Source organism: Polyodon spathula, chromosome 4, assembly GCF_017654505.1.
Source record: "Polyodon spathula isolate WHYD16114869_AA chromosome 4, ASM1765450v1, whole genome shotgun sequence".
Classification (NCBI taxonomy): domain Eukaryota; kingdom Metazoa; phylum Chordata; class Actinopteri; order Acipenseriformes; family Polyodontidae; genus Polyodon; species Polyodon spathula.
Window position 1 is genome coordinate 50,924,202 of NC_054537.1, and position 12,073 is coordinate 50,936,274.

The 12,073-nt window shown below is 44.3% G+C and overlaps 1 protein-coding gene across 2 annotated transcripts in view; it reads right to left on the bottom strand.

Moving 5' to 3' along the window:
• The window catches only part of cep76 (centrosomal protein 76), a 101,108-nt gene that overhangs the window by 74,156 nt on the left and 14,879 nt on the right, over positions 1-12,073 (bottom strand). For both annotated transcript variants that reach the window (XM_041248056.1, XM_041248054.1), the window contains exon 2: positions 7,714-7,869. In XM_041248056.1, coding sequence (XP_041103990.1) covers positions 7,714-7,869 — 156 coding nt within the window. The remainder of the gene's footprint in view (positions 1-7,713; positions 7,870-12,073) is intronic.

Sequence of the window (12,073 nt, forward strand, 5' to 3'; positions counted from 1 at the left end):
TGACTAGGCCATTCTAAAATGCAGAATTTCTTATTCTGCAGCCATTCTTTTGTAGATCTGCTTGTATGTTTAGGATCATTGTCTTGTTGCATGACCCACTTTCGGTTCAGGTTCAGCCCATGGACGGATGGTCTGACATTCTCCTCTAGAATCTTCTGATACAATGCAGTATTCATGATTGTGTCAATGATGGCAAGCCATCCAGGTCCCGAGGCAGCAAAGCAGCCCCAAGCCATCATACTCCCACCACCACGCTTGATGGTTGGGATGAGGTTCTTCTGTTCGAACACAGCATTTGGTTTTCGCCAAAAATAACGTTTCTCATTGAGGCCAAAAAGTTCTATCTTTGACTCGTCTGTCCAGAGAACATTGATCCAGAAGTCTTGTGGTGTCCTTGTGACTCCTTGTCTCCTTGGTAGAGTGGAAGTGGTGGAACTGTTCTCCATTTGGAGTGGAGTGACAGGTGGGATTGGTGGAAACCCCAGAAGTCCTTATAAAGGGTTCCTTGTGTCTGAGTAACCAAAGCGGTTTTTATGGGCATACATGTTTGTAACATGCCGCGGGTATAGTTTCAAGGTAGAAACTGAGCAGACAGGTCTCTGATCTGGTAACGTAGTCTTCAGAACACCGGTCCCAAGAAACCCACGGAGATACCGTGGTGCAGAAGTCTGGCTCTCCGGTGAATGTTACGTGAAGAACAGACCTGATCTACTTGTCATCGCAAAGTCAGTCAGGCCGCCTAGACCGATTAGGGTTGTGGTAACTGTAACAGTCAGGGAATAAAGACTACTCATATTTCAGAGTTACTTTGTTGAGTGCGGGTCGGGTTACCGGACTAGTCACCGGACTGTACTAATGGAACCGACGTGCCATGAGACCGGCAGAATACCGTGAAGTTTGGGGGGTTACTCCGTATGCTCTACTTTTAAGCTGTATTTGATTACCTTTTATCGTACCGCCCGCTTGCTCAAAAGGTTGGCGGTAGGACTATGTGACTGGTCAGGGTGCGCTTGAGGATTGGTGGAGACCTAAATCTTTAGAAATGGTTTTGTAACCATTTTTAGACTGATGAGCATCAATAACAGTTTTTCTGAGGTCCTCAGAAATTATGGCATGACATGTTTCCACAGAAGGGGGTATGGTGAGGGGGATCAAACTCACAAAGTTTCTGATCTTTATATATGGTCGGAGCAGTGGGGAAGCGAGGGGGGGAGGAAAAAGGGGGCGGGGGGAAACACCTGATTCAAATTATCACCGAATTCAGGGGTTTTGGTACTCCTAAGTGAACTTTTGTCATGCTGTATGTGATAGGTATGGCGGGAGGGGGGGGGGGGGGGGGGGGAGCGGGACAGAAAAAGATGGCAGGGGAGAAATTGGCAGGAAGAAACTTTTAGTACAGGTAAAATGAAGTATAAAAAGTTCAAACATGCAGAACACGACCTGATAACGGGGGCGATAAATTTTGTTTTTCTGAAATACGAAATGTCCGGGGGGAATTCGATGTCACAAAGACCTGAGGGTTGGGAGACGGAATTCTATACTCAGAGTGTGGGATCGTTTGAAAAGTCAACGATACGAGGTGCATGGGCGAACAGTCAAAGTATCGCTAATTTTTACATACCTAGTTGCACTACCACCACCAAGATCCAGCGATTCAATCCTTTAGGTCCCACCTAAGATTACATTCGGCGTTCGACGCGATCCAAGGTCGCGTTGTCGTTAGAGGGTTTATTTATAGTTTTAGATGAAGTCTGCGTGCAAAATTCACGTTCGTTACTTAGTTCCAATGACCTTCGGGATCAGTTTCAGGACGTGGATTTAAGCTGATACGTCGTGCGAACCGAGGATTACGTCAGACTTCTCCCGGGACACGTGTTGTTCGCGGAGTCTGGGGCATTTACGGGGTACAAAATCAAGTAAACAGGGTCAGGGGTAGACCACGCGGAGGGTCTATTGGCCCAAGTGGCGGTGCATCGGGGCGCGGGGGAAGGGGGGAGGGGAAGAAAGGATAGGAGGGGGCACGGAAGGGATCATGTGTGAGGTCTCAGAGTATGATTTTTTGAATTAGCATTTTTGGAGTTTTGCCAAAAAAAAAAAAAAATGCAAATAAAATGTAACGGTCTCATCTATTTTTTGTAACATTTTTCTCATCCACAAAAGCAAAACTTTTCCTACAAAAGATTTTTCCTAAAATTCTTTGTTTTCAAGAAAATTCTAGAAATTATAAATTTCCATTGCGACATACGATTGTGAAAACGTGATAAACTCTCTGAATCGTCGGTACGGATGTACAATCATGGATCAGTGGAATAAAAACCTGACCGGTCTGTGTAGACCAAAAAGTGTTTCGGCGTATATAGTTTTATTTGAAATATGAGAAAATCGAGAGTCGTCTTGGTCGTTGGTTAACCGTCCGTAGACGGTCTGACCGGCTATCATATATTATATAGGGGTACAAAATCCACCATGTCCTTCGGAATTGGTGATTGTTTGCGAGGTTTTCTATGTACTGAGTACGGCAATTACATTATCACAGTCTTTTGAATGGTGAACTTAATGTTATTGCCTTTCACATCTAAAACCTCAATATCCGGTTGGCTTTTATTTGCTGTCGAAAATCAAAAACCGCGCGCGGGACCGGACATTAGTCGCTACAGCGACTGAACGTACGTGGACAGTTGAATAAACAAGAGTGATAAGTTAGAACGTTTTGTCGGTAGTTGAGCAAACCCAATTGGTAAGTCCACTTTCCCGACTGTGGATGAGGGTGAATAGGGGAATATGGGACTCATTATTTTTAGGGTCGTTTTTAAATCCGGATGCATCGAGACTCAGTCGGTTGTGCGGGGAGCAAAGAGTGACATTACTTGGAGAATACGAAAGTCTGTGACTAACCGTAACATTCACCGGACATTTGATATAAGTACACAATGTTTTGATAATTAAATAGATTAAGTCATGGAAACCGAGCGACTGGATGGAGATGCGTTGCGGATAATGTGCCACGGTGTGTCTCTTCGACCGGCCGGACGGTGAACGTGGCCCAATATTAGTGACTTAGAGATACAAATATGCAACGGACCTGAGGGCTAGACCGACTGTTTTAGGATCGCTGGGGGAGTCAAAGTAAAACCGATATCGAGCGAAAATCGAGAGCATAAGCCCGTCTTGCGAGGAGCACGTGTGGCAGCATCTGTGATAGAGTACCATGTATGGGTAGTCCGCGGCGCCGTCCGTGGATCTTTATGCGACGCTGTGAACACGTAAAGTCCGGGTCCAAGAGAATGACGTATGGAAGCGGTGCGGAAAGGAAGGACAAGGACGGGGAGGACGTGAAAATGTTCACGTACCGCTCGGTAGAGGACCGGAGGGACGCGCCAACTGCCGGCGGGCGAAAGTTACTAGGTGGGGAGAATTCGTCATCGGGGGTAGTCAGTGTCCTCGTTCGGAGACCGGTGTATGCCCAACAAGTGCTGGTGGCGAGGTGCCGAGACGGCAGAGTCCTTATGCGTTCGAGACGTTGGTCTTCACGGGGCGAACGCAACGTTTCGGGTGTCGGTTACCTATAGGCAGAGACCCGGATCATTGGGTAATTGATGGCGTAGGAGCGATGGCTTGTGGAGATGTGTAAGGCCGCTGTTTGGCCTATTAATGTGCAGCATGAGGGGGCTGCGGAGGGCGTAGCCCCTGGTCCCCGTTGTAGTTGTTCACCTGAATGCTCTAGGTTGTGAGGCGGGGTGTCGCTGAGCGTAGGCTGCGGGATAACAAAATCACCTCGGTCTCAGGATGAACCTGCAGAAGTGCCGCCTCATGCCAAGCCAGCAATCGGATTTCCTTGGCCTCCACCTGGACTCTGTGTCTATGAAGGCCACATTGACAACTCAGAGAGTTACCACAGTAGAGTCTTGCCTCTCCCTTTTTTAGGTTGAGGGAAACAGTAAGCATGGTGCTGTGTCAGCGCATGCTGGGGTTGATGGCTGCTGCCTCGCAGGCCCTTCCTTTGGGCCTTCTCCACCAAAGGCCTTTCCAGGCCTGGTTCAACTCATTTGCGCTTCACCCGCAATGAGACAGACATCGCAGACTGGTGATATCCCAGTCCTGCTGGAGAACCCTGGTGGAGGATCTCCTCCAACCTTCGTCAGGGGACAACCTACAGATCTCGCCCTACAGCACTTTCTTCCAGTGTTCTGGAACAAGCACGTACTGGTGCGGTCAGATAACACCACGGTCGTGGCATATATCAACCGCCAGGGCGGCCTGAGATCTCCAAGTATTCAACGCATGGCGGTTCGGCTGTTACTGTGGTCGCAGCCCCGGCTGGCTTCACTTCGAGCAGTCCACTTACCGGGCCGACTTAAGCATGCTGCGGATCTCCTCTCCAGAGATCCCCTGGCCTCGGAATGGCATCTACAAGCTAGGGCTGTAGAACACATCTGGGAGTGGTTTGGCAGAGCAGACGTAGATCTCTTAGCCTTGCGGGAGTCTACGCACTGCCCTCTTTTGTTCTCGATGAGAGACCTCGACAGTCCCTTAGGAGTCGACACCCTGGCCCACGAGTGGCTGGCTCGTCTCCTATATGCCTTCCCACGATACCACTGGTCCCCGGCTTCCTAGAGAAGGTCAGGGTAGAGAAAGCTACAGTGCTTCTGGTAGCTCCTCTGTGGCCCCAAAGGACCTGGTTTTCGACCCTGGTGCAACACAGATCTCCCTGCAGGTGGATATCCTCTCTCAGGCTCAGGGCGATCTGTGGTACCCAAACCTCCAGCTGATGCAGCTATGGGTCTAGCTCCTGAATAGGAATGCCTGTCAGCACTAGGGCTGTTATCAGCAGTTATTGCCACTATTGAGAGCGCGAGAGCTCCCTCTACCAGGTCACAATACGTGTATAAGTGGCAGTTATTTCAGGACTGGTGTATGGCCCATTGCCAGGACCCAGTTACCTGTCCCATGGCAGTTATCTTACAGTTTCTCTAGAAACTATTAGATGACGGAAGGTCCCCTTAAACATTGAAGGTGTACCTAGCAGCCATATCTGCTTGGCATGTTCGCACAGATGAATTATCACCTGGGAACCATTTTCTGGCATCCCAATTTCTTAAGGGTGCGAGGAGGCTGCGTTCTCCCAGGACATCTAGCCTCCCCTCGTGGCGCCTTGATGTGGTGCTGGAAGCCCTTACAAAAGCCCCCTTTGAGCCACTCCACACTTTGGATCCGAAGCTCATGTCTCTAAAGACTGCATTTCTGCTGACTACTGCTTCAGTAAAATGTGTGGGCGAGCTGCATGCATTTTCAGTACACCACCCTTCTTGCACCCGCCTCGCTGGAGATGGGTCTAGAGTCTCCATGCGACCAAACTCTGCAGGTAATATCCCCGTTCCACGTGAACCAATCTGTGGAGTTGCTGGCATTCCATCCTCCTCCCTTCACTGGAGGAGCAACGGTTGCACAAGCTCTGCCCGGTGCGGGCATTGAGGTGCTATATTGACCGTACAAGGGGTATCAGACACAATGAAGTTGTTTGTGTGTTATGGTTCTAGAACACTGGGCCAGGCACTGTCTAAACAATGTCTGTCCCATTGGATAGTGGAAGCCATTGCTCTGGCTTATGAATCTGCTGGTCTGATCTTGTCCTACTGTCGCATTGTCTCCCTCGCGTCTGCTTTGGTACACAATACCCATTAGTTGATGGCTATTTTCGAATTGAAAGAGAACATAAGGTTGCGGATGCAACCCCGGTTCTCTGAAAGAGAAAATAGCAATCAACAGCAAGGTCACTTCAGTAGCCCTTGCGGCCTGAAGCAAAATAGCCTGAGCTTCCTACGCTCTGCATAGTTATTCAGCACCCGAGGGGCGGGGTGCTAACATCAGAGCTACGGAGGCCTAAAGGCAGCTTTTTTATTAAGCTCAGAATAATCCTATCACCTAACGGCGATACCCATTAGTTGATGGCTATTTTCTCTTTCAAAGAACCAGGGTTGCATCCGCAACGTTACGTTACTGTGCCTTTGTAACTCCCAAATAAATACAGTAATCCATTGCGTATCTGCAAGTCACATATCTGCCCTAACTATTTAACCGCCATGATCAGCCTCTTCAGTAACATTAGTTTATTAGTAAACAGAGAAGATTAGTTCAGATATTGCAGATCCTACCAAAGTTTTCGTACACTGTGTTGTATGAGCTCCGTGCACTGCCATTGCTGGTAGTGTCACTTGAGCTATCAGTGTTTTGACTTGATATGTAAATAAATCCTGTTCGTCTGCGGGGCATATCAACTTCAACCTCTACTTCTGACAGCCAATGTATCCAGCTTGTTACCTGCCAAGTCAGAACCTGATCAGTCACACAGCTTCACAGCAGCAGCAGTTTAAAATTTTGGGAAGAAAAAAATAAATAAACTTTAACAAACAGGCTTCCCACAAATGCCATTTTTGAAAATGTAAGTTTTAGAGACACAGGCACGCTAGTTTTCAAGTTTGGAGTTAATCAAGTGAACAAGTTTTAAACTGAAGCAGTTTTAAATATAAGAAGAAAATGTAGGCGTGGCAGCCATATCGTTTCATGAAACATAACCATTTTGACATATTCGTATTCCGCTGTCACCAAAACGATGCCTACCGAGTTTGGAGTCTGTTGGTCAGATGGTTTTCAAATAAAAGCATTCTGCTGTTAAGGGCACGTTTCGGTGAAATTTGTAGCAGCCATTTTACTATTGAATTGTATCGCAGCAACTTCTCCTTTGCAAGCAGGTTTGGATGGTGACAATATATGCCAAGTGTCAGATCAGTCACTGGAACGGTTCCAAAGAAGAGCATTTTGTGAGGTTTCAAGAAGAAATGCATCTTATGGCCATTTTGGTTTAACAGTTCAAGTTTCTTAAAAGTCAGTTGTATTGCTACAGTGTCAAGGATGATGCTTGTGAAGTTTGAAGTTAGTCAAGTAAACCGTTTGTCAACTGAGGCGGTTTTAAATTTCAGACATAAGCGTACACCTGGCGGCCATCTTGTTTTATAAAACATAACCATTTTCACACATTTGTATCCCACTCTTACTGGGATGATAACTACCAAGTTTGGAGTTTGTTGGTGAAACGGTTTTCAAATAGCAGCAGTTTGCTGTTAAGGGTGCGTTTCGATGAGATTTGTAGCAGTCATTTTGACATTAAAATTTATCACAGACACTTCTGCTTCGCAAACTTGACGCGGGTTTGCTGCTGATGATATATGTCAAGTGTCAGATCAATCGCTTCACCGGTTCCCAAGAAGATGATTTCGAAAGGTTTTATTGAAAAATGCGTCACGGTGCCAATTGCAAAGACGCAGCAGCAACATTTTTTCAGCACCAGACAGCCAATGTGTCCAGCTTGTTAGCTGCCAAGTCAGAACCTGATCAGTCACACGGCTTCGAAGCAGTAATAGTTTAAAGTTTTGGGAAGAAAAAAAATAAAATATAAAAATAAAATAATAATAATAATAATAATAATAATAATAATAAATAATAAAACTGTAACAATAGGCTTCCCTACCACACTGCCTCCTATGACGCGGCAAGTGCCGACAGAATTTCACCCCTGGTTAGAACTATACATTCTGAAGTTGCTTGTTTCTTATTTTTCAGCATTAACTAATTTTTATAAATAACTGGTGAAAACATAAAAAAAATAAAGTTCAATGTATGAAGTGGAATATTCTAAGCCAATTCTGAGGCACTTACTTGGACAAAGCTGAGATCCCTCATGACATCATCAATAATTCCTCTTCGTCGCAAAGCTCTCATTAAATCTTCTTCGGAAAGATTTTGCTGTCCAAGGCCCAGCTCATCACGGACAGTCTCTGCCAGGACACCCCGCACCTTTCCATGGATATCCATCTATTTAAAAGTTTGGTTTATTAAATGGAAATCATACTAGAGCAGTCCATGACTACACTGCAGAGGCCAGTACACATACACAGCTATACAGAGAGCTTAATAATTTGAGGTTCAGGATGAAAAGAAAAATGCATTTAATTTATTTTAAAAGGTACAAGTAATGCATACAGTTTTTTTATGACACTATTTATTTTAAAACCAGTTGTGTAGCTTTTTTGAGCGTGCTGAAAGTAAAATACAAACTTCTTTTCTGATATTAACAGGGTTGCCTTTTAGTGTTTTTTTTTTTTTGTATTAATAGTATTTCGTGCATTTGAGTCTTACAATGAATAATCGTATTTTGCTCCTTTTCCAGCGTTCTTATTTTTCAATGTACATGTTATGAAAACAAATGATCTACTTTTGTGATAAAACTGGTACAATGTAATTAGGGCATCAAAATGGGTAGTGGGAGGAGAGCGCTTGGCTTCTGGAATGTGACTACCACCAATTTGAGCATACATGGATGACATGACAACAGTGACTACAACAGTAGCCTGCACTAATCGGTTATTGGGCAAATTAACTGATAACACTGAATGGGCACGAATGCAATTCAAGCCCACTAAATCAAGGAGCATCTCTATAATTAAAAAGGTAAAGTAGTAGATAAAAGTTTCTACATTAATGGTGAGGCAATACCAACAGTGTCCGAGAAGCCAGTGAAAACTCTAGGGAGATGGTACGACGGGGATCTAAAGGACAGTTCGTGTGGGAGAAGTTAGACAACAAGCAGTGGAAGGGTTGAAGAGCATAGACAGCAGCGCTTTACCAGGCAAACTGAAACTCTGGTGCTTTCAGTTTGGTCTACTGCCAAGACTGCTGTGGCCACTGACTGTGTACAAGGTTTCCTTGACAACAGTTTGGAAACTGGAAATCAGTTCATGCGTCAGAAAATGGTTGGTAGTTCCACGCTGCCTCAGCAGAATGGGACTTTATGGTAAAGGAATACTGCAGCTACCAGTCTCTGCTCTAATCAAGTAGTTTAAGAGCGCCAAAGTCTGACTGGAAATTACATTAGTAGATTCACGCAACAAATACGTAAGGGAGGCAGCACCTGTGTTAAAAACTTGAAGAAAATGCGTGGCAAAGAAAGCTGTGGAAAAGGAAGTATTGGTCTCAATTCAGCTCCTTCTACATGGCACAAGGCAACCCCAGCTCAATGGAGGAAGCTGGTAGTCAACAAGGTGCAAAAGGTGGAGGAGAGGATCAGGTATGTAAAGGCCGTTTCCAAGGCCAAAAATTGCAGGCGCTGTCTTTTCATCATTTAAGTTTTGCACTCTGCTGAGAGATCAGTGGGCGAGCACTGCATGTCTTAAAATGCACTCGATTGGCTAATAAAATGCAGCCGTGGTAATAAACAAAAAAAAGTCAAAGTATGCTGACTATTTATATTTACCAGAGCATTTCTACTTCTAAAAAATGCAGAAACAATGTGCTTCACTGATACAAGTTGACAACAGCAAAGATCATGAGCAGCACAGACCAATCTCTAGGCATAATCACCAGACACCTGGTGGACACAGCAGAGTGGAAATACATGCAATCGAAACCACGCATGCCCCTGGTTAAAAACCCCAGTCTTTACATATGCCATACAAAGTGATAAAGATTAAGAGGGCATTCAGTTGCAGTGGTTACATCCTTACCCACTATCGTTCCAGACTGAGCCCAGAAAATGTTAATATTTTGGTGTTTCTCCACAGTAATTTGAAATATAAAAGCAGCATTATTTTGCTGAGTCGGTGTGAGCTGGAGTGACACTACTTCCAGTTAGGTAATGCCTGATAGAACCAGTGTGTTGATTTGTTTTAAAACTTTAAAGTTAATTGTTAAAAATTACTTAACTTGAGTGTATTTCTTTAAAATAGCCATTTAAAAACGGATTACAAAAAAATGGCATAATAATGCGGTACGACGATAACCGTGGTATATTTTCTGACAGTTATCATACCATCAAAATTTGATACCGTGACATCCCTACAAATGACTGCTTCCTAACACAATTTGTCAAGGCACCAACTAGAAGGGAGGCATGCCTTGATTTAGTGTTTTCAAATAACAAAGACAGAATAACTAAAACAGAGGTCAGAGAACCACTGGCAAACTCAGACCATAACATGGTCTCATTTGAAGTGTTTTTTAAATCCCCAAAAGTAACGACTAGCTAAGGTTTACAATTTTAGAAAGGCAAACTATGAACAAATGAGTAACAGAAATAGACTGAAGTAAAGAAAAAATCCACAGAAAAAGGATGGCTGCTTTTTAAAAATGAAACGCTAGAGGCGCAAAACAATTACATCCCAAAAGCAAACAAATCAAAATCTAAAACAAAATGGCCAAAATGGTTTAATAGATCAATTAAAAATATATATTCAGAGAAAAAAGGCACTTTACAGAGCGTTTAAAGGGGACAAAGAACAAAGAAAGAGTACTTGGAACTGCAAACACAAGTCAAAAAGGAAGTTAGAAAAGCCACGAGAGATAGAAATTAGTATTTCTAAGGGGTCTAAAACCAATTCCAAAAAGTTTTTCCAATATTATAACAGCAAAAGAACATTCAAGGAGGAAGTCAAATGTCTAGAGATACAAATGGAAAAATCACAGATGAAGAGAAAAAAATGACAAACATATTAAATGATTACTTTTTACAAGTTTTCACAAAGGAGGATACTGACAACATGCCACATACACCTGTTCCTATCCAGTTTTACATAACTTTAGCATAACCGAGTGTAGCAGGGAGAGATCTGTGCTAACTCTGCTGGCGTGTTCACGGGCTGCAGGAAGAGGGCGGCAGTCGCCCAACAACCGCCTGCGAGTCATGGCAGTGACACGGGGAGGTGGGAAAGTGGGTGTGTGGACTTTCCCCCTCTCTAAATGGCTGAGAGTCGAGTCTTGGGTGGGATTGTTGGTCCTATAAAATAACGCTCTGCTGTTTCCTCAGGTCTGCCCTTATAGACTCGCTGAGAGTGCAGAAAAGCTGGTCGCGGAACGAGAACCAGCCAGGAGAGAAAAAGACACAAAAGTGTCACAGTGAGACAGTGAGAGTGGGGAACCCTTGGGCAGACCCCTTAAAAAAATAACACAGCAGGCTAGGTAGCCGGCAGCGTAGGACGGAGATCCGGGTCGCACAAGCAGCGGCGACCGGGATATTGCTGCAGAGTGCAGCACCTTTTATTTGTAGTTTTGTTATTGTGTTATTTTGTCCCTTGTTATTTTTGCCTTCTGTTTTCATTGTTATTTCTTTGAGCACCTGCAAGGCGCCGGTATTGTGTACCATCGCTTGGTATGCCCGTGGTTCTGGTTACCATCGTTGGTAAATCAGACCACGGACCCACAGCGCCATCTGCGGGATAAACTGAAAAACAGCACCCCGAAAATAAAACTGGGCACCTGTGCGGTGTTGCCAAATCCACCTGTCTGTCTCCTGTGTCAGTGAATTACCCACCACCCTTCCACACCGAGGCAGAAGTGTTAAAGCGACTAGGAGCTCTTGGAAGTAAACAAATCCCCTGGCCGGATGACATCCTCACAATAGTACTCAAAGAAATGAAAGAAGTTATTTACAAACCATTAACCAAGGTCATGCAACAGTCTCTTAACAAGGGTTGTACCAACAGACTGGAGAATTGCAAACGTAATACAGATCCACAAAAAGGGAAACAAAACAAAACCAGGTAACTACAGATCAATAAGCCTGAATTCTATTATATGGAAACTATAATAAGATCCAAAATGGAAAATTACCTATATGGTAACAGTATCCTGGGAGACAGTCAACATGGTTTTGGGAAAGGGAGATCATGTCGAACTAATCTGCTTGATTTTTTTGAGGATGCAACATCGACAATGGATAGTTGCAAAGCATGGTTTGTTTAGATTTCCAGAAAGCTTTTGACAAAGTCCTGCATAAAAAAATAATTCTCAAACCGAACACAGTAGGGATTCAAGGAAATGCAAGTACATGGTTAGGGAGTGGTCAACATGTTGAAAACAGAAAGTACTGGTTAGAGGAGAAACCTCAAAATGGAGAGAGGTAACCAGTGGAGTACCACAGGGATCAGTATTAGGTCCTCTGCTCTTCCTAATCTACATTAATTACTTAGATTCTAGTATAGTAAGCAAACTTGTTAAATTTGCAGACTACACAAAAATAGCAAAT